At 41.0% G+C, this 27,770-nt stretch overlaps 1 protein-coding gene across 1 annotated transcript in view; it reads left to right on the top strand.

Annotated features, from left to right (window-relative positions):
- The window catches only part of wnt3 (wingless-type MMTV integration site family, member 3), a 31,475-nt gene extending 4,189 nt beyond the window's left edge, over window positions 1-27,286 (top strand). The window contains 4 exon segments of the mRNA XM_046853427.1: window positions 18,892-19,133; window positions 23,018-23,227; window positions 23,230-23,282; window positions 25,553-27,286. Coding sequence (XP_046709383.1) covers window positions 18,892-19,133; window positions 23,018-23,227; window positions 23,230-23,282; window positions 25,553-26,029 — 982 coding nt within the window. The 3' untranslated portion in view covers window positions 26,030-27,286.
- Window positions 27,287-27,770: the final 484 nt, after the last annotated feature.

The following is a 27,770-nucleotide window of genomic DNA, read 5'->3' on the forward strand; positions in this document are numbered from 1 at the left end:
CGATTGATCTCACTGTTTCATTTAGGTAAACTCTTAATCCATACCAAAACACAGATTTTTTTAAACCGATCCAGAAGCTTGGAGTTCGAGGAGAAAGCCATCGAGGGTTTGCCGGTTTCCTCTGCTTTATATTTGTTTGCGTTGGTATTATGGCTGATGAGTGATTTCTCTCACCGGGCTTCAGACGAGCCTCAGACGAGCCTCAGACGAGCTTCAGATGAGTCTCTCCAGTATTATTAGTATATCAGTATATAAGGTTTGTGAATTTCTCTCAGAGCAGAGGCTTATACATAGAGGCAGGCAGACAGACAGACAGACAGACAGACAGACAGACAGACAGACAGACAGACAGACAGACAGACAGACAGACAGACAGACAGATAGATAGATAGATAGATAGATAGATAGATAGATAGATAGATAGATAGATAGATGTTAAATGTTTTCTTTCTTTTGTAAATATAACCTTCTGTGTTTCTATTCAAAAAAACATTTTTTATATGGAAAATGTTATATTAAAAATCTATTAGTTCAGAGACCTGCTTATGCACATTAGTATAAATTTGATGCTTTCACTAGAGTTCATGAAATACCTTAACAAACATATAAAAATGTGGTAAACCAAAAAAGAATTAAGCAAATTTGATTTGTGGTAAATGTGTGGGATTGTGAGGAATAAAAATGTCATTCTAAGAAATTCCAAAATGTAGTAATTGGTCAAACATTTTTAAGCACAAATTCCCTGAAGTAAAATGTCACTTCAGTAATGAATGACAAAAATTTTGGTATTTAATAATAAAAAAAAAAACTAACAGCATTAAGGCTTTTTTTTAAAAAAAGAAAGAAAAATCATAGATTTGTTTTCCTTTTTTTTTTTTTTTTTTAAATGAACGAGATGAGCCGAGGCCTGAGGAGTCGGCAGGGATCCTGACCTGCTCCTGTCGCCTCGCCTTCAATAGGACTTTAGGAGCCATCTCTGGGTTTCAGGAATGTCATTATTTGGGCCGACACCCCCTGTATGACGGCCACTAGGAGCACTTTAAAGATACTTAGTGCGGGAAAATCCTCCGTTTGCAATTCGGTGTGAAAAGGATCAAGGATGTCCAGGCATCCGCCCAGCCACTTAAGAGAGCAGAGCTGAATGCAAACACACCGGCTTGGAAGAAAAGAAGGTTATTCCCCCAGACTTATAGGTTCAATATCAATAACGGGTGGGGAGGAGAAGAATGAGGAGAAGGAGGTGGAGTGGTGGGGGGAGAATTGGGGGCTTATTGGGGTGAGTAGCTCAGTGCTCATACAGTGAAGCTGAAAAGCACGGCAGGAAAACCCTCTCACACTGCACACACAGGAAGAGAGCGACTTATCTACTTAGCTTTCTGCTCGGATCAAGACACGGCAGCTCCAGATTAATATCGGCTCCTATCAGCTTCACTTTCCACACGCTTTTTCTGGGGCGAGACGCTCAAACATTCTTCCATCAAACCTCAGCTTTAGATTCTCCATCAAACAAATATTTGCTCAAAAAAGTTGCGACTCAGAAGCGATTTCTGTGACTTTAATTAAAAATTTTAGCTGGAATTGACACTAAATCGGAATAAAGAAACAGATACTCAGATGTAAATCTAGAACCTGAAAAAGTTCTCCGGTTTGTCCCTTCGGAGAGAACACAACAGAATCCTTCCCTCGAAAAGCAGGTCTTCATTGTGACTCAGTTCTAGAAAGAAGCAATTTGTTAAACTTCACAATGTAATGATAACGATTCATGATCAAATTATTCATCAATTCTTTGTCCTCAAAAAAGAATCCTTCTGCTCACAAATAAATCATATCATCTGTCACTACAGGATTTTCACTAAAGTTTTTTTTTATATAAATGTATATCATGTATAAGTTATTATTAATTATTATTATTATGCTTACAAATGAATAATTTTCCTCAAAAACAAAAAATAACTTTTTCGTAAAATCCTAGCTTTGATTTGAGAACATGGTAACTCAGTAGTTAAGATGTTGGACTTCAGATCAGTCATGGGTTCAAATCCCACCACCACGAAGCCGCCACTGGGCCCTTGAGCAAGGCCCTTAACCCTGAACTGCTCAGCTGTATGAGTAAGATCACTGTAAGGGATCAAGGTGTCTGCCAAATGCTGAAAATGTAAATTATATATATATATATATATATATATATATATATATATATATCAGTGGTAGACGATGTACACAAACCATGTAGTAGTAAAGGTAGAGATAAACTCAATAAAATGTGACTCCAGTAAAAGTCCCAATAAACTTTCACTTCCAAAGTGCTATGATTTATTATAACTCTAATGTTCCTATTATCATTTTTATCACACGACTCTCTACTTAATCACCTCAGTTTATGTGAAAAGACTTGAATGTGACTCTCAGCACACTGATCTATTAATAAAATGATATTAATGACTCAAAACACTGATTGAGTTTTATTACAATATATATATATATATATATATATATATATATATATATATATATATATATATATATATATATATATATATATAATCTAGACACTCCACCACTAAAACTGCAACCTGAAATGCTGTGTAATGAGTCGAGCACGAACTCGTGTGACAGACGGATGGACAGATATGCTGGACGTGTGTGTGTGTGTGTGTGTGTGTGTGTGTGTGTGTGTGTGTGTGTGTGTGTGTGTGTGTGTGTGTAATAACCTCACACACACATATAAAACCCTCACAAGGAAAATGAGAGCGAGACGAGCGCAGTGCTACAGACCTTCATTCAGGACACTGATGACTCAGAGGCTACACCTGCACCCAGTGCATCATCCAGAGCTCACAGGTTATCTGTTCAGGTCATCTCACACACACACACACACACACACACACACACACACACACACACAGAGTAAGTAAATGAGACAGAAGTGGACATACGTGAGTGTGTATATGTGTGTGTGTGTGTGTGTGTGTGTGTGTGTGTGTGTGTGTGTGTGTGTGTGTGTGTGTGAGAGAAAAAGGCTAAGACAAGAAAATGATAGAGAGAGAAATTGATGGACCTGCAAACCTCCAGATGGAAAGAAGATGAAGGAGGAGATTCAGGCTAATGAACATGTTTGTTCCTCTGTGTGTGTGTGTGTGTGTGTGTGTGTGTGTGTGTGTGTGTGTGTGTGTGTGTGTGTGCGTGTGTGTGAAGCAGTTGTGACTTGATGTTTACTTTTAGCCGAAGCCATGCTACAATACACCATGCTACCCATGCTGGGTTCTGATTGGCCTATTATTTTTATTATTATAATTCATACACCTGAGGGTTAAGGGCCTTCCTCAAGGGCCCTCTAGCGACAGCATGGCGATGTTGGGATTTGAACTCAGAACCTTCTGATCAGAATATCTTCACCCCTGAGCTCTCACATCACTGTTAATTATTATCAGATTATTATAAGCAGTGAAATATTTCTGAGTAAACACATCCTGATATTCACTGTTAATAAGGTCTAATTTTGACCACCATTTTTGTCCTATATGATTTTTTTTTTTAAGGTCTTTATAGTGATCAAAGTCATGTTGTTCTCAGGATCAAAATCACTTCAAATTCTCAAAATCAGAATCAGTTTTAAGATTTCTGAATCAAAGAAATGTAAAGGACAGACAGAAGGATTAATGGAAGAACTGACTGAAATACAAAATGTACAGAATGTAAGGACAAAATAAAAGATAAAAAGAAGGACAGACTTAAGGACAGACCAAAAGAAAGACTAAAGGATAAAATAAAGGACAGACTAAAAGACAGACCAAAAGACAGACTGAAGGACAGACTGAATTACAGACTAAAACATGACCCAAAACCAGACTAAAGGATGGACTGAAGGACAAAATAAAGGACAGATTAAAGGACAGACCAAAGGACAGACTGTAGGACAGACTGCAGATAAGATTAAAAGACAGACTGAAGGACAGACTAAAAGACAGACTGAAGGACAGACTGAAAGACAGACTGAAGGACAGACTGAAAGACAGACTGAAAGACAGACTGAAGGACAGACTGAAAGACAGACTGAAAGACAGACTGAAGGACAGACTGAAAGACAGACTGAAGGACAGACTGAAAGACAGACTGAAGGACAGACTGAAGGACAGACTGAAAGACAGACTGAAGGATAGGGAAGATTTCCTGATAATGTCTTTATGTATATTAGCAGGAAATTAACAGGCACATGGGCAGGATGAGATGTCTGGCATTGTCCTTGTCCCCCTGTCTGTTTCAGCAAAGTCCATCCCAATTAAAATCAGCACCAACAGTGTAAGTATGCGTGTGTGTGTGTGTGTGTGTGTGTGTGTGTGTGTGTAGTTATTGTGTAAGTGCACCAGGTTGCTGACACGTTCTGGAGTTTGCAGCGCAGCGCAGGAAGGCAGGCAGCAGCTCAGTGTTTTGACTGGAGGGGATCCCCGTCCCAGGAGCTGGCTTTGAGTCTCCGCTAAAAGGAGGGAGGGAGGGATGGAAGGAGGGAAAGAAGGGAAGGAGGGGATTTAGCAGGAAGGCAGAGAAAACAGGTTCAAACATTTTTCAAGAGTTCTGTCATTTTTTATCTGATCAGCCCTGAGCACTTGGAAAGCGAATAAAAAAAAAAAAAAGAAGTGGTGGTGAGACACACACACACACACACACACACACACACACACACACACACACACACCAAGGTCTGGTTTCTCGGTCCGGATCGGCATCTGAGGTTCCAGAAGGAACCGCGACCAAGCGGGAGCCAACTGCAGTCTTCTGTTATCACTCATTCCTTCACTTTATGAATTTGAAGAATGGTTTGTTATCAGTGACGGGGTAATTGCTAAAGCCGCCACCCCTCCAAAACACACACACACACACACACACACACACACACACACACACACACACACACACACACACACAAACACATGAAATAATAATAATAATAATAATAATAATAATAATAATAATAATAATACGTAGCCACAGGTAAAATGTGTACACGCTGGTGGAATAAATTACAGAGATGCATGCCTTTTAACACTGGAGGCCATCTTGGATGGCAGAGAGTAGGCGTGATCCTTCATTAAAAAGGAGCCGCAATAATCAAAGAAAAAGGAAGCAAAAAAGGAGGAATTAATTTTAGAATTAGTATGAACTGATTATTTTTCGCAGGACCGTGTGCACGGGGAGTGCCGACCAGTGCAAGTAGAGACAGAACAACACCCCCTCCACCTTCACCCATGCTAACAACACACCAGCCTACTTTCCATGAAGCTTCAAACAGCGCCTTAGGAGAAATGCACAGCACGAGAAAGAGAGAGAGAGGGAGAGAGAGAGAAAGAGAGAGAGAAATGGATTGTGACAGGCTGCTTCTCTCTCTAATCCCTCTCATCTCTTTCCTCTCTTTCTCGTCTCCCTCTTCTCCCTCTCTCTCTCTCTGGGCCTCCTATCCTCTCCTCTCGGTCGTGGAGCCTAAGGCTAACATCTTTTCTCTCCACACTTTGAACAATCTCAAAGCTGCGTTATTGCACAAATATGCAGCCTTCTGTTTTAACCTCTCGTCTCCCGACGTCTCCAAACATCAACATCAGACTCGAGCTCCAAGATATGACAATGGTTTTGCTGAAAAACATATTAAAAAATGTAATGTACTGCTGGGTAAAAAAAAAGATGGAGGGAAAAGATGAAAAATGGATAGCGATTCCTAGAAAGTAGAGAAATCGCAAATTTATTGGAAAGTGGAATTATTTTTACTTATTAAAATTGATCTAGATTTGAGGTAGAGAAAAATCGTTAAAATAGCTTTTAATATATAAAGTGAAAATATTTAATTTAAATAAAATGTACAGGTTTAGACCAGGTTTCACTTTTCATGATCCGTGATCGGGTTTAGGAGCATCTGGGTGGCAGCGATTTAAATATTGAACAATATCTGAGAGATGTAAAGTGTATATTCTGTTCTAATCTCATTCTGTACATTTCTTATAGTTTCAGTGTTGCGCTGTACTTAAAGTGCGATCACACAGGCAATTTAGTAGTTTTTTCCATTTTACAGCATATATATATATATATATATATATATATATATATATATATATATATATATATATATATATATATACACGATGGTTCGACTTACGTTTTTTCTATTTTAAGATAACGTTAGCAAAACGATTTTTATTTTCGTGCTACATTTGAATTTTTGTACGATACGTTTGTACGATGCCGGGATGTACGTGTCTCTCGCCTTGTGAGATGCCTTACTCTCAACAGCGGTTGACAGAGGTTCAGTTTCCGGGTGTTAGAGCACTTAATGTTTCCTGTGTTTTTGGTGCTTTAAAGCTAACAGTACACTAACAGTAGGATAGGACATGTCATCAGAACACATCTACAGTCAGGGACGATCGATCGATCGATCGATCGATCGATCGATCGATCGATCGATCGATAGATAGATAGATAGATAGATAGATAGATAGATAGATAGATAGATAGATAGATAGATAGATAGATAGATAGATAGATAGATCGATCGATAGATAGATAGATAGATAGATAGCCAATACTTCTAGATTGGAACAGACAGACAGACAGACAGACAGACAGACAGACAGACAGACAGACAGACAGACAGATAGACAGATAGATAGATAGATAGATAGATAGATAGATAGATAGATAGATAGATAGATAGATAGATAGATAGATAGATGGAATGGATGGAAGGATGGATGGATGGATGGATGGATGGATGGATGGATGGATGGATGGATGGATAGATGGATGGATGGATGGACAAATGGATTAAACACATGGGTGATTACATAGCTGTGTTTTTTTCATGCCGGCTTTCTGTTGTTTGCGATTTGTAAATGCTTTCACAGTATTTGTCGTGCAGGAGATATTCTGAGGAGGTTTTCATCCCTCCACTGTCCTTTCTTTTTTTGTGGTAATGAACACAACGATGTGTCGCTCCATCGCTCTTTAAATCCATGGAAATACATTTCCCACTACAGGACAGGAGAAACACAGCAGGCGTACGAATTACACACTGTACCTCCAGTGTAGCAGATCTGAACATTTGTACGTGGACGGTGTGTTTCGGCGTGTGTTAGCTTGCAGGGATGAGTGAGAGAGATAGACAGAGGGACAGAGAGAGAGAGAGAAAGAGAGATAGAGAGAGACAGCCAGCCAGAGGTGAGTAGTGACTGTTCTCTGACCTGCACACTGCCTCCAGGCTCAGGCCCAATCTATGGCCTTGTAATGAACTTAAGCACTACTTTAACAAGGCATCCTTTTCAAGGGCTGCTCAGGTCAAATGTCACAAATCCACAAGTTCAAAGGGCTTCAGAATTCCCCTGACACAAAGAGTTAAATAGCTCTCTCACTCTTACACACACACACACAAGCCTTTGTGTAAGGGTAATGACAGGACACGGCAAAACGAGCATCAGTTTTAACCAACTGACCCTAACGCTGATCATTGGGTTATGTTAACAAAAAGTGTCAAAGGACCACAATGTAGACAGAAGATATCAAGGAAGTGTGTTTTAACAAGACAAATATATTATATATTTATTTTTCACTTACACAAATGTTTTTTTGTAGACACCTGACCATAAGATTGGTATGTTCTTCCACAATTAATCTCCATTTTCTGTTAACATACCTTCGATTCTTCTGGGAAGATGTTCTGCTAGATTTTGTGGAGATTGGAGCGCATTTAGATACATGATTGTTAGTAATGTCAGGTGCCTGATGTAGGTGGGGTGAGGAGACCTGGAGTCAGTGTTCACATTCATTCATGTTCAATAGGGTTGAGGGTTGGAGCTTTATAGCAGGAGATTTTTCACTTCAACCCATGGAATGTATATGTTCATGGAGCTGGCTTTGTGTACAAATGTCATGCTGGAACAGGTTTGGGTCTCCTCGTTCGAAAGGGAAAATTGTATCCTACCGCATCAAAAGGCCTCCAAATACACTTGTTTGCCTTCAACTTTGTGCCACCAGTGATCTATAAACCATAGAGTGGTCCTGGATGAACAATCTCAAGGTCTATGGCCAGGGCAATGATTCAATTTTGATAGTTTTCTTTGTTTGTTTGACCAGAAGGTTGTGAGTTCAAATCCCAGCACCACCAAAGCTGCCCAAGACCTCTGAATGGCCAGATATCAATATGAATGCAGTCTGTATGAATGGCAATAGCAGTGTAATAGGTGTGTTCCTCAAACAGGAGGAGGGAGAAAAGGACATTTTTGTTCGCAGGAATCTTGATATCTTCATCAAATTTGAAATATAAATTGATGAGACATGTGGATGGATGGATCCAATACATGGATGGACACCTAAATGCACAACTTTGGTGAATTTGTTTCATTTGCTAAGCGTTTTCCATGCCAGCTTCTTGTTTTTCATCATCCGGAAGTTTTTCTGAAGACGTTTGCAGACATCGAGACGTTTCCCTCGTCTCTCCTCACAGAAACATTCCGTTTTTGCTTTTTAATATAGTAATGAACACCACGATGTTTCGCTCCATCGTTAGCAAAATCCATGGAGAAACTAAGAAACAGTCAGGGACTGAAGACTGATCCTATCCTTTCAATCTGTCGCACGTGTTTTGCCACGAGACTCAAGTCAAGTCAAGTCAAGTCAAGTTTATTTGTATAGCGCTTTTCACAACAGACATTGTCTCAAAGCAGCTTTACACAAATCAACAGTGATGGTGAATGGTGTGCATTTGTCCCTGATGAGCAAGCCGTGGCGACTGTGGCAAGGAAAACTCCTTAGATGTTATGAGGAAGAAACCTTGAGAGGAACCAGACTCAAAAGGGGAACCCATCCTCATCTGGGTGACATCAAGAGTTTGATCATAAATCTTTCAACAATACAGAACACTGGAGAGTGGGAACTAACATGATTACTGGAGTATAAGATTATAAGTAATGTTCTTTCTGCAGTCTTAAACAGTCTATATGGTTAGTAGCTCCGAGTTTTATAAGCTCAGCATTTGTGATCACCACAGATCCAGCATCAGCTTCTCCATGCCAGAGCCTTTAAACACTCCAGGAGGTCCAATGTCAAAACTCCACACATGTAGCGGATCCAAATGGCACTGGTACGCCTCTAGATGGTTCAGGATGTTTGTGAGTTCGCATCTACTTTAAAGGTCCGTAATCATCACGAGGTGGGAGGTGACTGAGCTGGAGCAACCTCAGGATGCCTCGGGATGGGGAGAGAAAGAGAAGCAGTGGAGAGGAATTAGCGTAGCTGCTGTTCATGATATTAACAGCACAAGTTGATAATGTGCATGTGATCAGATGTTCTGGAGCACAAGGTTATGATGTGATGTGTGTTATGTGTAGGCTTTGCTAAAAAGATACGTTTTTAATCTACACTTAAATTGGGTGAGTGTGTCTGAGCCCCGAACACCGTCAGGAAGACTATTCCAGAGTTTAGAGCTAAATGTGAAAATGCTCTACCACCTTTAGTGGACTTTGCTATTCTAGGAACTACTAGAAGCCCAGAGTTTTGAGATCTCAGGGAGCGTGGCGGATTGTAGCGTGTTAAAAGACTGGATAGATACACGGGAGCCAAACCATTTAGTGCTTTATAAGTGAGAAGTAATAGTTTGTAGTCTATTCAAACTTAACAGGAAGCCAATGTAGGGACGATAAGATCGGGGTTATGTGATCATATTTTTTGACCTTGTAAGAACTCTGGCTGCTGCATTCTGACTAACTGAAGCTTGTTTATTAATGAAGCAGGACATCCACCTAGTAGCGCATTACAGTAGTCTATTCTGGAGGTCATAAACGCATGGACGAGCTTCTCTGCATCGGATATAGACAACATATTTCTTAGCTTAGAAATATTTCTAAGGTGAAAGAAGGCTGTTTTTGTAACCTGATTGATGTGATTTTTGAAAGACAAGTCGCTGTCTAAAATAACACCCAGGTCTTTTACCGTTGAACTAGTGGTTACAGAACATCCGTCTAAATGCAGGTTTACTCACCCTTCCAATAAAACATAAAAGCTAGCAAAATCCAATCAATGCCCTGCCGTTAGACTTCTCAAAGGACTGGCGTTGATACGTCCATAACCACTGCGTTTACTTTAAAACAGAAAAAAAGCATTGTGTAATACACTACAGCGTACAGGTGCCTCATTGAGAGCCAGAACTTCTTGTAACCCTGAGCAGAGTGTTTAGTTTGGACACAGTGTTTGTGTACAGAGGAATCCCCTCTCTTCATACGTCTCGTTTCTGTGGTTTGCAGTAGCCCGTGTGAATGCGTCATTATTGTTTTTTTCCTCTCTTGGAAGTGCTGGGATTCGGCCCACCCACCAGCGCCAGACATGTCCAAGACAGGGTAAATGAGAGAGAGAGAGAGAGAGAGAGAGAGAGAGAGGAGACTGAAAATGAGAGAGGAAGGGAAGAAAGGAGGGAGGGAGGGATGGAGGAAGGAATAGCCTGAGGGCTATAGGTGGCCCTCTGACCTGCTCAGACATGCACCTGTTCCACTCGGGAGTTTCTCTCAGTGCCCACCAAAAAAAAAAAAAAAAACTCATATCCAGTATGCTATCTGCTTTTTTTTATAAGCTAGCAGCAAAAAACGTTTCTAAAGCTAACACAAATGAACTAATGTGCTAATCAGCGCGGCACTTTGATTAGCCTTGTTCTCTACAGAAGACTTAACAATAAGAGATGGTATATGATCTACTGTTGTTGTGAGAAAAGTTGTGAACATGGAACTTGTCATCATCCATGCGTTTTGTGTCTCGATGCATAGCCAACGACAAGATGTGGTGTGATACGATTCACCCCATTATGATGCAGTGCGACTCCGATTTCGATTAAATTCATTGGGAAAAAATATGAAGCTCTGCAATTCAATATAGAACAGATAACGACTTTTAACGCAAACAGATTGTGCAAAAAAAAAGAAGAAAAGAAGATTAAATAAAAGCCATTCTTTTCAAGTTCTATCTCCAGGAGGATGCAGCTCTACCTCTGCCATGTTAATCTGTATTCATGTAGCAGCAGTGGTGTCGAGAGAATCTACTAGCAATCGATCTACATATAAAATATCATGCACAAATTATTGGTCACTTTCTAATTAATAAAAGTGTAGCGCAAATAATACATAAAAAAAAAAATCAACACTTGCCTGGCCAGCATCGAGCTACTGCTATAGAAATTCCATCAACCAATCAGATTTAAGAATTCCACAGCAGTGCGGTTAATAGTGTATATAATATTGCTGTGCAAAAAAACTCAAGCGCTTAATATTGTCAGTTGCTAAGCGACGGTAAGAATGGACGCCGATCGATCGTAAACCAGCCTGCTGCCCGAGGCGAACGATTTTACTAGCTAGCACCTACCTGTTAAGCCTTTTATACATATACACACAATGTAAAGTGCGGTGGTGTTAAAAACGAGACGGATCTGTCAGGGATAGTGACATTTCTCTCAGAAGTGTTGGAGAAATTACTAAGAAAAGACAAAATTTTTGTCAAATAGCACAGATTTTGCATCGAATATAGCGCTAATTTCCACAGGCTCGGCTATAATGAGAAAATCCAGCACCGAGCGAGTTTACGAGATTTGACACAAAATTGGAAAACGTTCGATTTCTGTTGGCACGAATAAGACGAGAGAAAATTTGACTGTTTTTATACAACCCGTCAGGTAACCATGGTGAACCTGTTTACTGCAAATGCTACCTTATTACATGGAACCTACTTTTTCATGTGCTTTCAGGAACATAATTAACGACACACAACCACACATACACATCCTTTTCATACATCTAAGCAATTGTGCAACACTATGTGTTTAAAACCCAATTATAGTCACACTATTTGGGCAAAAGTATTGGGACAAGTAAATCTTCCAGCCATATATGGTTCTTCCTCAAACTGTTACCACAAACCTGGAAGCACAAAATTGTAGAGAGATCTTTAGATGCGCTAGCATGACATTTTCCCTTAACTTGAACTAGAAGACCCAAACCTGTTCTAGCATGATAATGCCTCCATGCACAAAGCCATTTCCATAAAGATCTCCTGCTATAGAGCAATAAAACTTATTGAACACCTTTGGGATGAATGTGAACATTGAATGTACTCCAGGTCTCCTCACCTTATCTGCATCAGTACCTAAACACACTTGTGGCTGAATGAGACTCCACAACATCTTACCAGAAAAGTGGAGCTTATTATAACAGTAAATGGAGACTAAATGGGGAATAGGATGTTCAAAAAGAAGCACATACCACTCTTATGGTCAGGTGTCCACAAACTTTTCTCCATTGAGTCTTCACTAATTTCCATCCTACAGTTAGGTCTTCCTTATCACATGCTACCTGCTAACAATCAGGGAGGGTGAAGACAACTGACCACATCCTTTCAATCTGCTGCATGTGTGTCATCAGGTCATGCCATAACACACACACACACACACAGAAAAAAGAGCTCATGGGCTCACAGCCATCCATGTTAGATTGGCTGATGTAGCTGTGATTGATAGGGGAGAGTCCTGCTTTTGGAACCATCTTCCAAGAATGTGGCCAGTTCCTGGATTTGACAGGGTTTAATCCCCAGATGACATGGCTGGCTTTTTTTTTCAAGAGTGCAGTTTGAAGAAATCTTGAGGTCCATCCATTAGATTGTTTTCTCTTTATTATTTATCTTCCCTCACCACTGACATTGGAGACTCTTTCCATATTCCTAATGCCAACACTGAAGTATTTTCATTTGGGAAGACTTTAATTTCACTACATTTCAAAATCAATGATCTTACTTTCTACTCGATTACATTTAGCGAAATCAGTCGTTCCATTATTTGTGGATAAAAACATAACTGGTCAAACAATTCACCAATCAGGGTCGAGCACTCGGTGTATCTACTGATCACCAACATACAGTTCAGCAGCAGTACAACATTTAAAGAAGAATAAATGATGAAGAAACTCCAGACTCGAACTCGCCACAACACACGTGACCTCGTTTAACTAAAGTTGTTAAAAAGAAGGTTTTGTGCTCATGATGATTGTAACAGAAATCAATCAGTGTTTGAGTCTTTAATATCATTTTATTAATAGATCAGTGTGCTGAGAGTCACATTCGAGTCTTTACACATCAACTGAGGTGATTAAGAAAATAGTCGTGTGACTAAAATGATAATAGAAACATTATAGCCATAATAAATAAAACTTTGGATACTTACAGTAAGAACATTTGAAGGCGAATACATTTATTTGAATAAAAGTTTAAATATTTTACAGAATCTCCACTTTAACTCAACCACATGGTTTGGTTACTTCATCCACCACTTAAATGCCACCCTTTATCATTGATTATTCCCAGCTATAAACATGACAATACAGCACAAGAAAAAGGGCAATACCAATTTTTGATGAGTTCAAGATCCTCCCTTAAACCTCGATTATAGGTGTGTTTGGATTGAACAGGTTTCCTAGTGTCTGGCGTATTCACACACATGCTACTCATGCAATGAGATTATATTTGAATGAGTAGTATTTTCTTCGGAAGAGAAAATCACACGCACATGGTGCATGGGTGAAGAATTAATGGACAGTTAGACAGTTAGCAGACGGTGTAATTACGTGTCTTGCTCACTCGCGTAGCAAACACGAAGGGGAAGGATCTCGGCTTCCAGTAAACACTACTTCGGGAGCTGATCTGGCAGATATATGGGCTTAAGTCATGGTTCGAGGAAAATAATTACGGATTAGCGTTAAACCTGGCATCCAATGAAGCAGAGGAATTAGATAACGTGCAGAAACAGGGGGGTTCATCCTATTGATGTATTGTTAGCAAAAAGTATGAGTTAATTAGCCTGTTTTTTTTTTTTTCCCTGCACACGTACCGAGAGGTAAAAAGATCTGCTATACAATTAGATTGGCCTGCTGGAGGACGTGTCGAGGTGGAGATTGAGCAGCTGATGAACGTCTCACGTATCAAAGGCTGCCTTAGTGAAAGTTTGCGGCTGAGACACACCGAATTTCAGGTGACATCAAACACACACGTATATGGACGCATTGAGAAGTGAGAGATGAGAAAGCATCGGTAGGGGAGGAGGCCGAGAATGCCTCCGAGGAGGATTTTTGAGCTGTTACTTCGATTTCAGGGCTTTTGTGTGGGTCAGAGCGAGGCGACGATGTCAGAGCTGGTGATTGGGTTGCACCCTGCAGGGCCATGAGGTCATGCTAAGCAAGTGAGCGTAGGAGCGGGTATACACTCTGATCAGTGCGTTTGTTTACTCCTGATTGTCCACAAGGCCGCCGGGGACACCGGGACATCCCGAGAGTCCATCAGATACCAGGGTTGTGTAGCTATATCTCCTGCATTTGCGTGTCAGTGGAAAAAAATGTACTTGTGTGACAGGAAAAGTTTGTGGATTGCTGAATATATTACTGCCATGTGCTACTTTTTGAACATCCCATTCCACACTGAGGCTACAGTTACTCTCTTAATAACCTCCACTCTTTTGGGAAGATGTTTCACTGGATTTTTTTTCTAGAGATTTTGGATAGATTTGTGAGATTTCATTCAGCCATTAGGAATATTAGTGAAGTCAGATACTGATGTAGGTGAGGAGGTGAGGAGGCCTGGGTGCAGTCAGCATTCACATTCATCCCAAATAGGGTTTATAGAGCTCTATAGAAGAAGATCTTCCACTCCAACCCATATTTTCATCTGGATCATTACGTGTGTTATTTTAGAGCATGCAAAGAAATCCTGTACATTCGTGTGCTTTCAGTATTGCAGTTATAATATCTGAAGGTGTTGCAAGTGTAGAACCTTTACACTTTTGTTGTGTAGAACCGAATAACTTTACATACCTTTGTAAGATCTCTTTGGATGTGAGTTTAGATAAGCAGTCTCATTTACTGCCATTTAAGACCAAAAGATGGTTGACACCAAGATTTTGGCGGTGTAAGAAAATTCAAGGTGAAATCCAAGTAGGTTCTGAAAAAAAACACTAATAGTTGGATTGGATTGGATGATGGAAAAACGCATATTGGTGGTAAAATAAAAATAAACAAACAATTTAATGGGCAGAAGCCTATTCCCTGCGGTTTTTCACGTTTGCTACGTCAGGAAGGTGTAGTTTGCTAATTTTCTAACCGTGGGTCTATTGGAGAAGTGTTGAGGGTGAAGGCCATAGTGAGGGATTTGTATCATTTTAATCCTCATCGAACCATTTACTGAGCCCTTGAAATGGGGGTGGAGTCATCTCAGATGAGACCACACCCCTCGGTATAGAAATCTGAGGAATTTAAGGCAGTGATTTGTCTGTCCAAGTAAAGCCAAACGGTGTTAGTTTGAAATAAATAAATAAATAAATAAATGTCCACTCAGTTTTTCCATTCATTTGTCCCCTGCTTGTCTGCACACAGTAACCCGAAAGATTGTTCGGATGGGTACGAGTACTAGCTTTCACACTCCACATTGAAGATGAAAAAGGAAAAGCCTTTGTTACAAGGAATTTTTATGAGTTCCCCCAGAGGGACAAACTAAAGAACGCTTTGAGAGTGCAACTACATGCAATGTATAATTCCTTATTCACTGAGCACGTCCAAAACCACACCCTTTCAGGCAAGAATTATATAATTAGCCAATTTGTAGCCTGGAGGTGCAGTCGAGACTGTCCAACGTGCTTGTGACATCCCGGAATGCACTGCAATACACAATAAAAGGTTACGTTTCGAAGCCTGAAGGATCTCTTTTAGTCCCTTTTGGGTGAATGAAGAGTTACTGACAGTTTACATTTAGTCATTTGGGAAACATGTTTTAGGCAGAGTGGCGTGCAAGACGGAAAGGAAAATACTACAAATAATAGCAGTCATTGTAGGAAAAGTGCAGGTAGTGAAAGCAAAGTATGGGCAAAAAGAAGATAAATAAAGTTTGACTAGTTAGAGCGCAGGAAGATGATTCGACTGTTTCATCACCACAGCAAAGCAGTCTTGCATTTATACCTTACAGCAAGACAGGCCCTGGAGAACGTTACAGAAAAACAGGCCCTGAAGGACATTTCCTAAAAAAATGTGAAGAACAATAAAACAAACTCTGAAGAATCCTGGAGAAGGTTACAGAAAGACAGGCCCTGAAGAATGTTACAGGAAGACAGGCCCTGAAGAATGTTACAGGAAGACAGGCCCTGAAGAATGTTACAGGAAGACAGGCCCTGAAGAATGTTACATGAAGACAGGCCCTGAAGAATTTCTTTTATCTTATTCTGAAACAAATCTGAATTATAATATAGAAAGACAGGATCTGAAAAACCATGAAGAACATTACAGAATTACAGGCTCTGAAGAACCATGAAGAATGTTACAGAAAGACAGGCCCTGAAGAATGTTACAGAAAGACAGGCCATAAAGAATTTATTTTCTCTTTTTCTGAAAAAAAATCTAAAGAACAATATAGAAAGACAGGACCTGAAGAACCATGAAGAACATTACAAAAATACAGGCCCTGAAGAACCCTGAAGAATGTTACAGAAATACAGGCCATGAAGAACCATGAAGAGCATTACAAAAGGACAGAGCCCTGAGGAATCCTGGAGAACCTTATAGAAAAACAGGCCCTGAAAATCCCTGAAAAACATTATTGAAAAACAATCTATGAAAGACCCTGAAGAACATGACAGAAAGACAGACTCTAAAAAACCCTGAAGAACTTTATAGAAAGACAGGTTGTGAAAGACCTTGAAGAACATTACAGAAATACAGGTCATGAAGAACAGTGAAGAACTTTATAAAAGGACATGCCCTGAAGAACCCTGAACAATGTTACAGAAAGACCTCATTTCAGGCCCTGAAAATCCTTTAAATCTTAGAAAAAGAATTTTTCTCCTTTAAGTAAACTGATACAAAGTATCCAGAATAATCAGTCTGTCATTTTCTGAATTTTTATTCGTATTGGTTTGATACAAGAAAAAAAAAAGATTAATAAATAAAAATAAAATTCCACTGTTAACCTGCATAAATTTATCTACATTTACAAAAAAAAAAAACTGGGTGCCTTAAAAAAAAGTAATTGATCACTTTATTTAACTTGAAATTCAATAAAATTTTTCATATAGAAAAATCAAGGTACAAGAATGTTCAATAAAAATGCTAGTTTGTACCGCTGAGAGAACATGTGTGCACCCCTAGTGATAGAAATAATACCTTTGTGTCCTGGAATAGATTAAAATGACTTCCTGATAATAAATTTGTTTAGGACGAATCATGCTATGGAAAAAATATTAGGATGTAATTTAAAACCATACCAGGACACAGAGGTACGTTTCTGTCACTAGAGGTGCATAAATGTTTCTTCAGAGGTAGAAACAAGAAGGTAGAAAAATTGTACCGATGTTCAGAAGCATTTATTCTCTTTTTACATCCATGTGTCATTTTACATCAGGAAACGGTTACACTGAATAACTTCAACAATGATGAAACTGTAATGAATGGACATTTAGTGTTGAGGATGACTATGGGTTCCCTTTTGAGTCTGGTTCCTCTCAAAGTTTCTTTCTCATGACTTCATAAGGAGTTTTTATCTCACCACTGTTACCACAAACAGGCCCAGGAGCAGCTGATACTCAGGGTTTGGTATCAGAAAAGAAAAACTTTGAGAATTGTATTGCATTCAATACTTATAGGATCAGAGCATAAACCATGTATATAAATGAAACTTAAAGCTACACAACATGCAACACATTATGAAAAATTAAATGAGGACCCAAGTGTTTGCTATCGGATATTTAATGTGTATTTGAAACAAATATAGAGCTACAAAGCTGGACAATAGGAGAAAGTGCTCAGGATGGGTTATACTGCATCAGGATTTCAGCATTCAGTGCTTTTATAAAATCTTTAGCAGGACTTTGTAATAAAGTTTCGGGGATGTAATGATTTGCTTAGAGTGTCTCTTCCGGGTCAGAACGTTCCCTTGAAATTTGTTAATGAAAACAGTACAATTTATGGCATTCGGTAAACGTCCTTATCCAGATTGACTTACATTTATCTCATTCATAAAACTAAGCAGCTATGAGATTAAGGGCCTTGCTCAGGGACCCAGCTTGGTGTGGCAAGGATTTGAAATCATGTCCTTCAGATCCAATGCTTTAACCGCTAAGCTACGACCTCCCACTCTGGATGCACAGAAAGGATTTATGACTATGAACCCCACAGCTGACATTCTCTGAAAGAAGGTGTGAATGGCTTTATGAAGGAAAGGCGGAGGCTGCGCTTGTTTAGCGCGCCGTCAGGAATAAAGTATAAGTCAAAATATCTCCGACGCGTTCCATTGGCAAAGGCAACAGCCCCGTTAATAAGGGTTCAGTTGTGTTTGAGCCTGTCATAAGAGCAAGCATGTTAAAACACAGGCAATGTTTTTTTCCAGCCTTTTTTTAGCGTTATGTCAGGCAGAAAAAAAGAGAAGAAAGCAATTAAAATGAATTGGTTTATGGCATGCCTGTTATCGGCGCAGTGCTACCGAGGCTGTGTTTAGGCAGATGCCCACTGCTTAGACTAGCATTGCGCTACGATTCTTCTGTCAGCTACTGCAAAACTGCAACACACACGTAGGCGAATAAAGCTGGACAGGAGCCAGACGGCTGACTCAGTTCTCAGACATCAAAGTTTACTTCAGTGATGATTCGCCAGTTAATTTGAGGTCGGTGGAAAATTTCAGGTTAGAATAAAAGAACTTTTTTTTTTTTTTTTTTTTTACGGAGTACACGTCATTGCAACCGAAAACTCATTATAGTCTTTTATAACCAAAAACAAAGTTCATAAAAACCTTCCCATTTCACCAAATCATCACAGATTCCAACCCTGATGCATGTTTTTCCCCCTGTGTCTTTCTCAGGTCCCTAGCTTTGGGGCAGCAATACTCATCTCTGGGCTCCCAGCCCATCCTGTGCGGCTCAATTCCTGGTCTCGTGCCCAAGCAGCTGCGCTTCTGCCGGAACTACATCGAGATAATGCCCAGTGTGGCCGAAGGGGTCAAACTGGGCATCCAGGAATGCCAGCACCAGTTTCGTGGTCGCAGATGGAACTGCACCACCATAAAGGACAACCTAGCCATCTTCGGCCCTGTGCTGGACAAAGGTAAAGGCTCTAGGTTTATAAACTGGCACGAATACACCCATATATCGCAGACGATCAGCCAGGTTTGCTCGGCATTTGCTTGGGGGAACAAATAAACATTCACACACCAGGGGATTAAGGCTTTAGGCTACCAATCAAAAGACTGAGTTCAAATTCCATCAAGCTGCCATTGCTGGATCCTTGCACAAGATCCTCAGCCCTGCACTTGCTTTGTATTTCCACTTTATCATTGTAGATTCAATGCTACTTGCTTCGGATAACAATTTACAAAAACATTTCGCAATACTTCTTTTATGTACTCGCACCAAATTACACCAAACAAGAAGTTGCCCAAGGAGGCTATGTTTCTAATTAAAAGTCATACTGAGCACTTAAAAAGCGTTTCTCAACCCTAGCTAGTTTTGAAGAATATCAGGATGTCCTTTCTCTAAAACATGGCAATTATCAAATGCTTTAAAAGGCAGATTGGGTCAGTTTCTAATCATAAGCAAACTAGGCGGTCAGCTAGTTTGCTTACCAGCCGCTGGGGTGGAGGGAGTAGCACAATGAGCACCCCCTGCCCCACCACTGCCCTCACACTTGCCCTTTTAAAATATTTACCTGCTGAAGTTTAATATATTGTATATGTTTACATAGCTGATTTCAGGTAATTTTGCAATGATTATTAAATGTGTTTAACCTTTTTTTATGGAAATTTGCGAATGATTTGTATGGTGTGGAAGAGGAGCATTGTGGTGGGAGGGTGGAGCCATGCGGCGGAGGGGTGGCGATATGAATCTCGTCTAGGTGACAAAGAGGCTAGAAACACCCCTTTCACAATTTTGGTGGGTGTCCAGAACAGTCCTGAACAATCGCTGTTCATTTATTTTTTTAGCTATATTTGTAGCAGCAGAGTAGATCTGATACCAATCACATCTCTTGTAATCGTCTTGTTTCTTAAGCATTTAAATAAGTTTCAGTCAGAATATACATTAATATACGTTAGGGTAAAAAAATATATATACACATTTCAACACTGAACACTTTGAAAGGGGACCAAGGATGAGATTTATATTCAAGTGGTCGCTCAGTGGTTAAGATGTTAGACTTCGTCAGAGTTAAAATCCTAGCCCTAGTATAACCATTCTGCAACTGCTGGGTCCTTGAACAAGGCCCTTAACCATCAACTGCTCTGCTGTAGTTCTGCTTAAGGGTGTCTGCCAAATGCCATAAATGTAAATTACTGGGTTTTTTTTGTTTTTTTGTAACGAGCATGTAATTGTACAGCTTCCTTGATTCAGATCTAACTTTAATTACAGAGCTTGTTTGGCTACTACAGATATTTGGTCCCACAAATATCAAATTGCAAAAAAAGCATTCGTTAATTCTTATTCTCCAAAAAAAAAAAAAAGAAATCAGGCCGGAGGAGCGTGCACCACGCTGAGAGATAGCAAGCAAGCCCCCTAGCTGAGGTGGCCTGTCCTGGAGGGTGAAGAGGTGCAGCCCTGTGATCAGGAGCAGTGTGTTAGCTTATGTGTCCAAAGGAAGCCGGTCAGCGAGTGCGCGCAGTGAATGAGAGGAAAAAGAGAGGGGAGGCCAAATGAGATTACAAGCAATAGAAAAGGGCTGGGGGGTTCCGCTCAACCCCTACTGTGCGTGAAGGCCGGTATGAGCCATCTCAGTGTGCCTCTTACAGCCTGGCTCCCACGAACAGCCCATTCACACGCCCTTTTGACTGTGTCATGAAAATGGCCTGAAAGGGAATCTCCCATCCTTCCCCATCATGGAAAGAGAGAGAGGTAGGGAGGGGTGCATGATGGGCAGAAGGAGGCCTGTGGAAGAGGTCAGAGTGGCCTAAAGACAGGGAGGATACTAAGAGGGTAGTGGTGTTTGAGAACATTAGGGATGGCTGTTTGTTAATTTGGGGGTTGATTGAAGAAGCGGGACGAGAAGGAAAAGGAATTAAAAGGGCGAGAAGGAAAAGGTGGTTGGTATGTGTATGTGTCGAGGTGGAAGGGGGAGGTGGGGGTTGGTCCTGTTGGGAATGCCAGGCTAGCTCTGGGCAGAGCTAAGCTGGGCTGTGGGGGTGCGGGTTGCTGGGTCCTTTTGTGTGGGTAATACAGTGTGACACCACAGAGACAAAGGCGGATTCATGGGCTCAGCAGGTAGCGAGAGCAGCTCTGCGTTTGGCTCGGGGCCACGGCTCCTGGGGCCATCGGCTCACAGCGCTCTGTTGTAGTCTACCCAGCTGGGTCTGCCAGAACCGACTTGGCCTCAAACGGGCCTCCCACCCTGAGAGGTGTGTGCCCAAATACACACGCATAAGGAGAAATGAGCAGCACACATTTACTAGCAACAGCAAGTAAAACGTGTAAAGTAAATTAGAACTGGGTTCAACCAATATCCTGTTAACAAATGTGGTTTCTTTATTTTTATTTATGCAAAACCCACCTGTGCTGGATGCATACAATAGCAGAGCCCTTGCGTGACTGCATAATGGATTGCATCATCTGAAAGTCGCCTGATTTTGATGAATCATGATTCCTGTCTAGCCAATTAGAGATCACGTCTCTCACCTTTTCTCTCTTACGTAACACTGTAGTTCCCGCAACAGTCTTATGCAATGATGTAGTTAGTCAACAAAGAAAGATGAATGAAATGTAATGAATGAAAAGAGATGGTTTAGTAAACAAGGAATTCCTTTGGAATTTGATATCCGGTATCTAATCTAAGCACTATATTACTAAAAACAAATATAATTCAAATTTAAGTGCATCAAAAAGAAACAAAAGATATTCCTTGAATGATCCCAGGTGGAAATGTGGATTAGGATTCCAATTTCCTAAAGACTTTTGTGAGCTTCTGAAAAGGTTCCTTCGGTGGAAACAAAAGTATTCCTGAACTCCCCCAAATGATCCAAGATTTCTAAAGAGCTGCCTGTGTTTTGTAAAAAAATGCATATTTAGAAAATATTCAGGAAACATGTAAACATTCTTAAGCACCTTAAAACGTTTCCTGTGGATAAAACAGATAAAAACGTTTGAGTGCCCAAAGGGCTTCTGAAAAGGTGTCTGCAGAAACATGCCTTGTGTATGGCTCTAAGTGTCCTCATGGCTAAACCACATTTAAGTCTGTCTAGAAAATGACAAGCCAGAGATCTCATAGTGTTAAAAATGTTCCATGTTCTCAGGACATGTATGCATGTGTCTGTACATGTGGGACATATAGGAATGAGTGGTGTGATGGGTGGGGAAAGGTGGTCAGGAGAAAGATCAGCAGGGATTAGCAGGGAGCGTTCACTTGACCGTTGAAAAGACCTGCGTGGTAGGTTCAGTGGCCCCTTAGGGACAGAGTCCAGAATTAAAGAAGGAGAGCTTCGGTAAGTGTGCTGCGATTGTGAAACAAAGGTGTCCAGTTACCTAATAATCTGTTGCATTCAAAGTAGAAGTAAATCTATCTCTCAGCACATGCCTTTTGCAAAGCAAACACATAAACCCACCGCTGGATTTCACCCACGTGCCCTCAGGGGCTTGATCTAAAGAACTGGAGTGCCTTTAAGATGACACAGTGTCACTGAAACCCAAGGTAGCATTAGGCACAAACGACATGTGCAACAATTGAGACTGTCATGTCAAAGATGTGCCAGCGCATTGATATTTCGTAGCACATCCCACAAAACGATCTGTGCCCTTAAGACATTGTCTGATGTCAGACTTTCAGTAGGATTGCAAATAGAAAAATCTGGACCCTCGGGACACGACAGAGTTTTTCAGATCACTTTAAAAGCTCCCACCAATCATCGCACATTGGCATCTGTTCCTCAAAGAGTCTCAAAGGTACCCTTGTCTAAGCAGTTAAAAGAATAATCTCTTTGCCTTGTTTCTGTCTCTTGTTCATTTTTCTAGCCACTAGAGAGTCTGCATTTGTCCATGCAATTGCCTCAGCTGGCGTGGCCTTCGCAGTGACGCGATCCTGTGCAGAAGGGACCTCCACCATGTGCGGCTGTGATTCCCATCACAAAGGGCCACCAGGCGAGGGCTGGAAGTGGGGTGGCTGTAGCGAGGATGCCGAATTCGGGGTGCTTGTTTCCCGAGAGTTTGCAGATGCCAGAGAAAACCGTCCGGACGCACGCCCGCCATGAACCGGCACAACAACGAAGCTGGGCGAATGGTAAGATCTAAATACCACCGGTACATTTACCATCAGGTCCATCGATGCAAAGGAACAACCATAAGACCACCACTGAGCAGATATAATTTGCATGGAGGCTTATTTTGAGAGCAACAATAAATATTTACAACATACAAAGTTCTATGATAAGGGTATCTGAAAACATGTGTTTAGGTTCAACGCGAGTGTATCTTATGAACCTGTAAGCAAGATTTTAAAAAATTCCTAAAGGAAGGTTGAAAAGAAAAAAAGATCTGGCTAATAATCCGAGCTTCTGGAGGACATAAAATAAAATAAAAGGGAATTAAGTGACTAAGACAACCAACAAAGCATTTCTTACATTGTTCGTGGGTGGGACTCAGCCACAGCTCAAGGTGTTAAATGCATGACAGATCAACTGTCAAGAATTGCCTGATCTCTTTTCGGAGCGCCTTTTAGCCCCAAAAGAAGCATTTATATGTGAAATTACTGGGTAATTACCTCCCTGATCCTTTCATACCTCGCATGTCTCGCATCCCTGCTGAATTCCGTGACAGAGGTGTAAATGCAGTTAGTGGTTTGAGGGCGGTGGGAGGGAGGAGAGAAAGAAAGCGGCAGGGCTCGGGATTTTCGCCCGTCAGCTTGCTGCTGGAGTCGATTAGCGTTGAGGCTGCTGAGGGGCAATTGGCAAGACCACACCACAACACGGCGGCCCTTTGATCTGCGCTCGACAGGAGCAGCGAGAGACCACAGGGGCAGGCATGGAGACAGGCAGCCTTGTCAGGACCCCCAGCCGCCCCACCTGCCTCTCACACGCCATTGTTTCTGAGTGGGCCCTGGGAGGTGCCCCGGGCCTGACGAGTTCAGGACATGATGTCAGAGGCCTTGGCTGGGCCCCGGGGGGCCGCAAACACCTGCCTTCCGCCGCAGCTGGGGAATTCTGGGGAGCTAAATATAGCCAGGGAATTAAAGCAAACAAACCAAAACAAAGGAAAAGTGCCACTGGCATGCTCGCTTGAGCGGGACTTCTTATGAGAATTAGCTAAGCACTGCAACTGCCTGCCTCCGTTTTCAGCAGCTGCATAACACCTGTAAACAAGGCCTGGCACTAAGCACTTGATCAGGCAACCAATGTGGGAGCATCTTTTTCTGCACAAACCAACACTTTACAGTTACAAGCTATATTTAATCAGCATATGAAAGCAATCCTGAACACCATGTGCCTATTTTGAATTTCGATGTAGGGATGACTTACTTAGCCCTTTATAGAACTGGGGACTATGATTTGCTGCAAAATAACAAACTAAAAGCGGGAATTGGTTGTTTAGTGGACAAGGCTCTGGGTCACTAATCAGATGCTTAATGTTTTAGGCCCTGGTATTGCAAAGCTGCTACTTTTGGGGCCCTTGAAGGCCCCAAAATTGGAAAATCCAAAAATGTAATTGACTGGTAAAACTTTTTCAGAATGTTTCAGTACTTTTTCAGTCTTGGAAAATTCCATACATTTAAAGACTTAGGGACCTGTAAAAAAAAAATGTCTGAGTTGAGAATTAATAATGTATGCAGTTCTGACGTAATTACAATTTATGAAAACACCTGGTCAGTTTTTAGGGTTAGCATGGATTCAAGATTATTTAAAGTCAGTAGCTATGCAGAGAGGAGATGCCAGTAACAAAGCGTCTACCTTTGTTTTCTTCAGTTTGTATAAACACTTGAGGATCTGCTGTTATAGGAAATTGTGATGTCGTGAAAGTACTCCTAACCACCTGGAAGTTGAATATTATGTTAATAAGTGTTTTATTTCTCCTAAAGAACATCAGTTTACCTTTTTATTTATTAAAAAACAAACAACCTTAATTTTTGTCTGTTTCAAGTTACATTTCATGCTGTAGAAAGTCCATAAGAAGACGTTCCTGCCATTAAAAGGAAAAAAATAATTTATACAGATGGTCCCCAAGTAAAAAAATTGTTTAATCTTATGATGACAACTGCAAGACAAAATTGTAAAAATATTTTAAGTTTCAAGCAGCAGGCAAACTGTGGCGTATGCTCCACCCTTCACTTACGTATATACGGTAGTGTAAGTAGATGTTTTGCTAAATTATGTACTTTAAGTGAAATTATTAAGATTCCTGTGGCCTAGGCCATGTTTCGACTTACGATATTTTCAAGTTACGATAGGGTCATCAGAACGCATCTCCATCGTAAGTTGAGGAATACCTGTACATCAACAATTTTGAACCCAGTCTAAGTCCCATTATTCAGGCTCTCATTTCTCCTTTTTGCTTAAGACCATCCTGGAGAACATGCACCTACGCTGCAAGTGCCACGGCTTGTCCGGGAGCTGCGAGGTGAAGACATGCTGGTGGGCACAGCCCGACTTCCGCTTGCTGGGCGACTACCTGAAGGACAAATATGACAGCGCGTCCGAGATGGTCGTGGAAAAACACCGGGAGTCCCGAGGCTGGGTGGAGACCCTGCGGGCCAAATACGCCTTCTTCAAACACCCCACTGAGAGAGACCTGGTCTACTATGAAGGCTCGCCCAACTTCTGCGAGCCGAACCCGAAGGGCTCGTTTGGCACGCGCGACCGCGCCTGCAATGTGTCGTCGCACGGCATCGAGGGCTGCGATCTCCTCTGCTGCGGCCGCGGCCACAACACGCGGACTGAAAAACGCAAAGAGAAGTGCCATTGCATCTTCCACTGGTGCTGCTACGTCAGCTGCCAGGAGTGCATACGAGTCTACGACGTACACACATGCAAATGAAAAAAAAGCACAAGGGAGGGCGGCAACGAAAGACTGAACGAAATAGGACTGAGTAGCCTATACATGTACACACATGGCCACACACATCCACACACACACACACACACACACACACACACACACACACACACACACACACACACACTTACTCACAAGATTGTATTGAATACAGAACACATACCATGGGTAGTGGCACTTCGGTACCTAAACTTTTAATATCCTTTAATAACATTTGAGCCTCTTTTCTGGGAGATTTAGCAACCATGTGATTACAACTATCATTTTTGATGCATTCCTTTTTTATATTTATTTCATCTGAACAGAGTGTAGCACGTTATCACCCAAAACTTCGCTGTCTTTCGGTATCGCTCTAGCTGTCACTCTGGCTCTCCTCATCATCTCTCCTCAAGGCCTGCTGGCTGAAACCGTATTTTACATTATGCAGATGTGAAAAGAGCTGGAGGCTGGGGGAGAGAAGGATGAAATGGGTGAAGGAGTGAGGGAGTGCGCTTACTTAACTACTGATCACCCTGAGCCCAAAGTGTGTCTGAAGGCTTGGGTCTTTAAGCCCAGATAGACTACAAATACTGATGTAATCCTCATGCTTTCCATCATGGATTAACTGATCCTGCACAGGTGCAAGGAGCACTCCAGCATCTTGTCACAATGGCTAATGAATTTCAAAACATCTCAAGTTAACCTGCATGTAATGGAAATCTCAGGGCGGTTGTTTAACCGTCTATGTTAAAAATTCATGACAACGTAATGCAAAAGAAAATACAACACACACCCTTTTTGGTAAAAAGGAAATCTATGGGCAGTCAATGAATCCAGGCTCAATAAATGATTTAAAATACACCATAATGACAAAAGTATTGGAACACCAGCTATTTGTGGTTCTTCCATAAACCTTCACCACAAACTTAAAGGGACATGGATGTGCTAGCATAAAATTTCCCCTTCAATTGAGCTAGGAGACCCAAACCTGTTCCATTATTATTGATGGTATTTGGCCCTTTGTTCAGAGCAAAGCTCAGGGGTCCACAAGGGGCAGCTTGGTGTGGCTGGAAATTAAAATCAAACTCACAACCTTAAACCCAATGCCATTACCACTAAGCTACCACCGTCCCCAGCATGACATTTGTCCACATAGTCAGCTCCATGAAGATATGCTTTCCATGGGTTGGAGTGGAAGATCTCCTGCTATAGAACTCTGATCTCAAAGATAAACTAAAACACTGACTGCACCCCAGGCTTCCTCAAATCTCCACAAAATCTATTGGAACATCTTCCCAGAAGATTGGCGGTTGTAATTGAATAAGGACTAAATGTGGAATGTTCAAAAAGAAGCACATACCAATATTATGCCCAGGTCTCCACATACTTTTGTCCATATAGTGTATGTTACTAATGCTAGATTTCAACAGACTGAATTCTTATTTACATTGAAAGTCTATGAAGAATCAGTGATTTTTGGCAACGAGTTTGCCAGAAATCTGCAACTAAATAATGCAAAACTACAATTTTCCAAGGTTAAACAATGACCTCAGTTCATTTTTTTGTCACTTATAACAGAAATCAAAGGTTGGTTTGATAAATTCTGGCAATATAATTTTTTTTTTAATAAATGAACAACCAAATAAGTAAAAATAAAAAAACTACAATGTATTTCGTTGACGTTTGATATAAACAAAATCACCTACATCAGACAACTGGAAGTTTAACTTAGAAACTGTAACCC

This window comes from Silurus meridionalis, chromosome 7, assembly GCF_014805685.1.
Source record: "Silurus meridionalis isolate SWU-2019-XX chromosome 7, ASM1480568v1, whole genome shotgun sequence".
NCBI classification, from domain to species: domain Eukaryota; kingdom Metazoa; phylum Chordata; class Actinopteri; order Siluriformes; family Siluridae; genus Silurus; species Silurus meridionalis.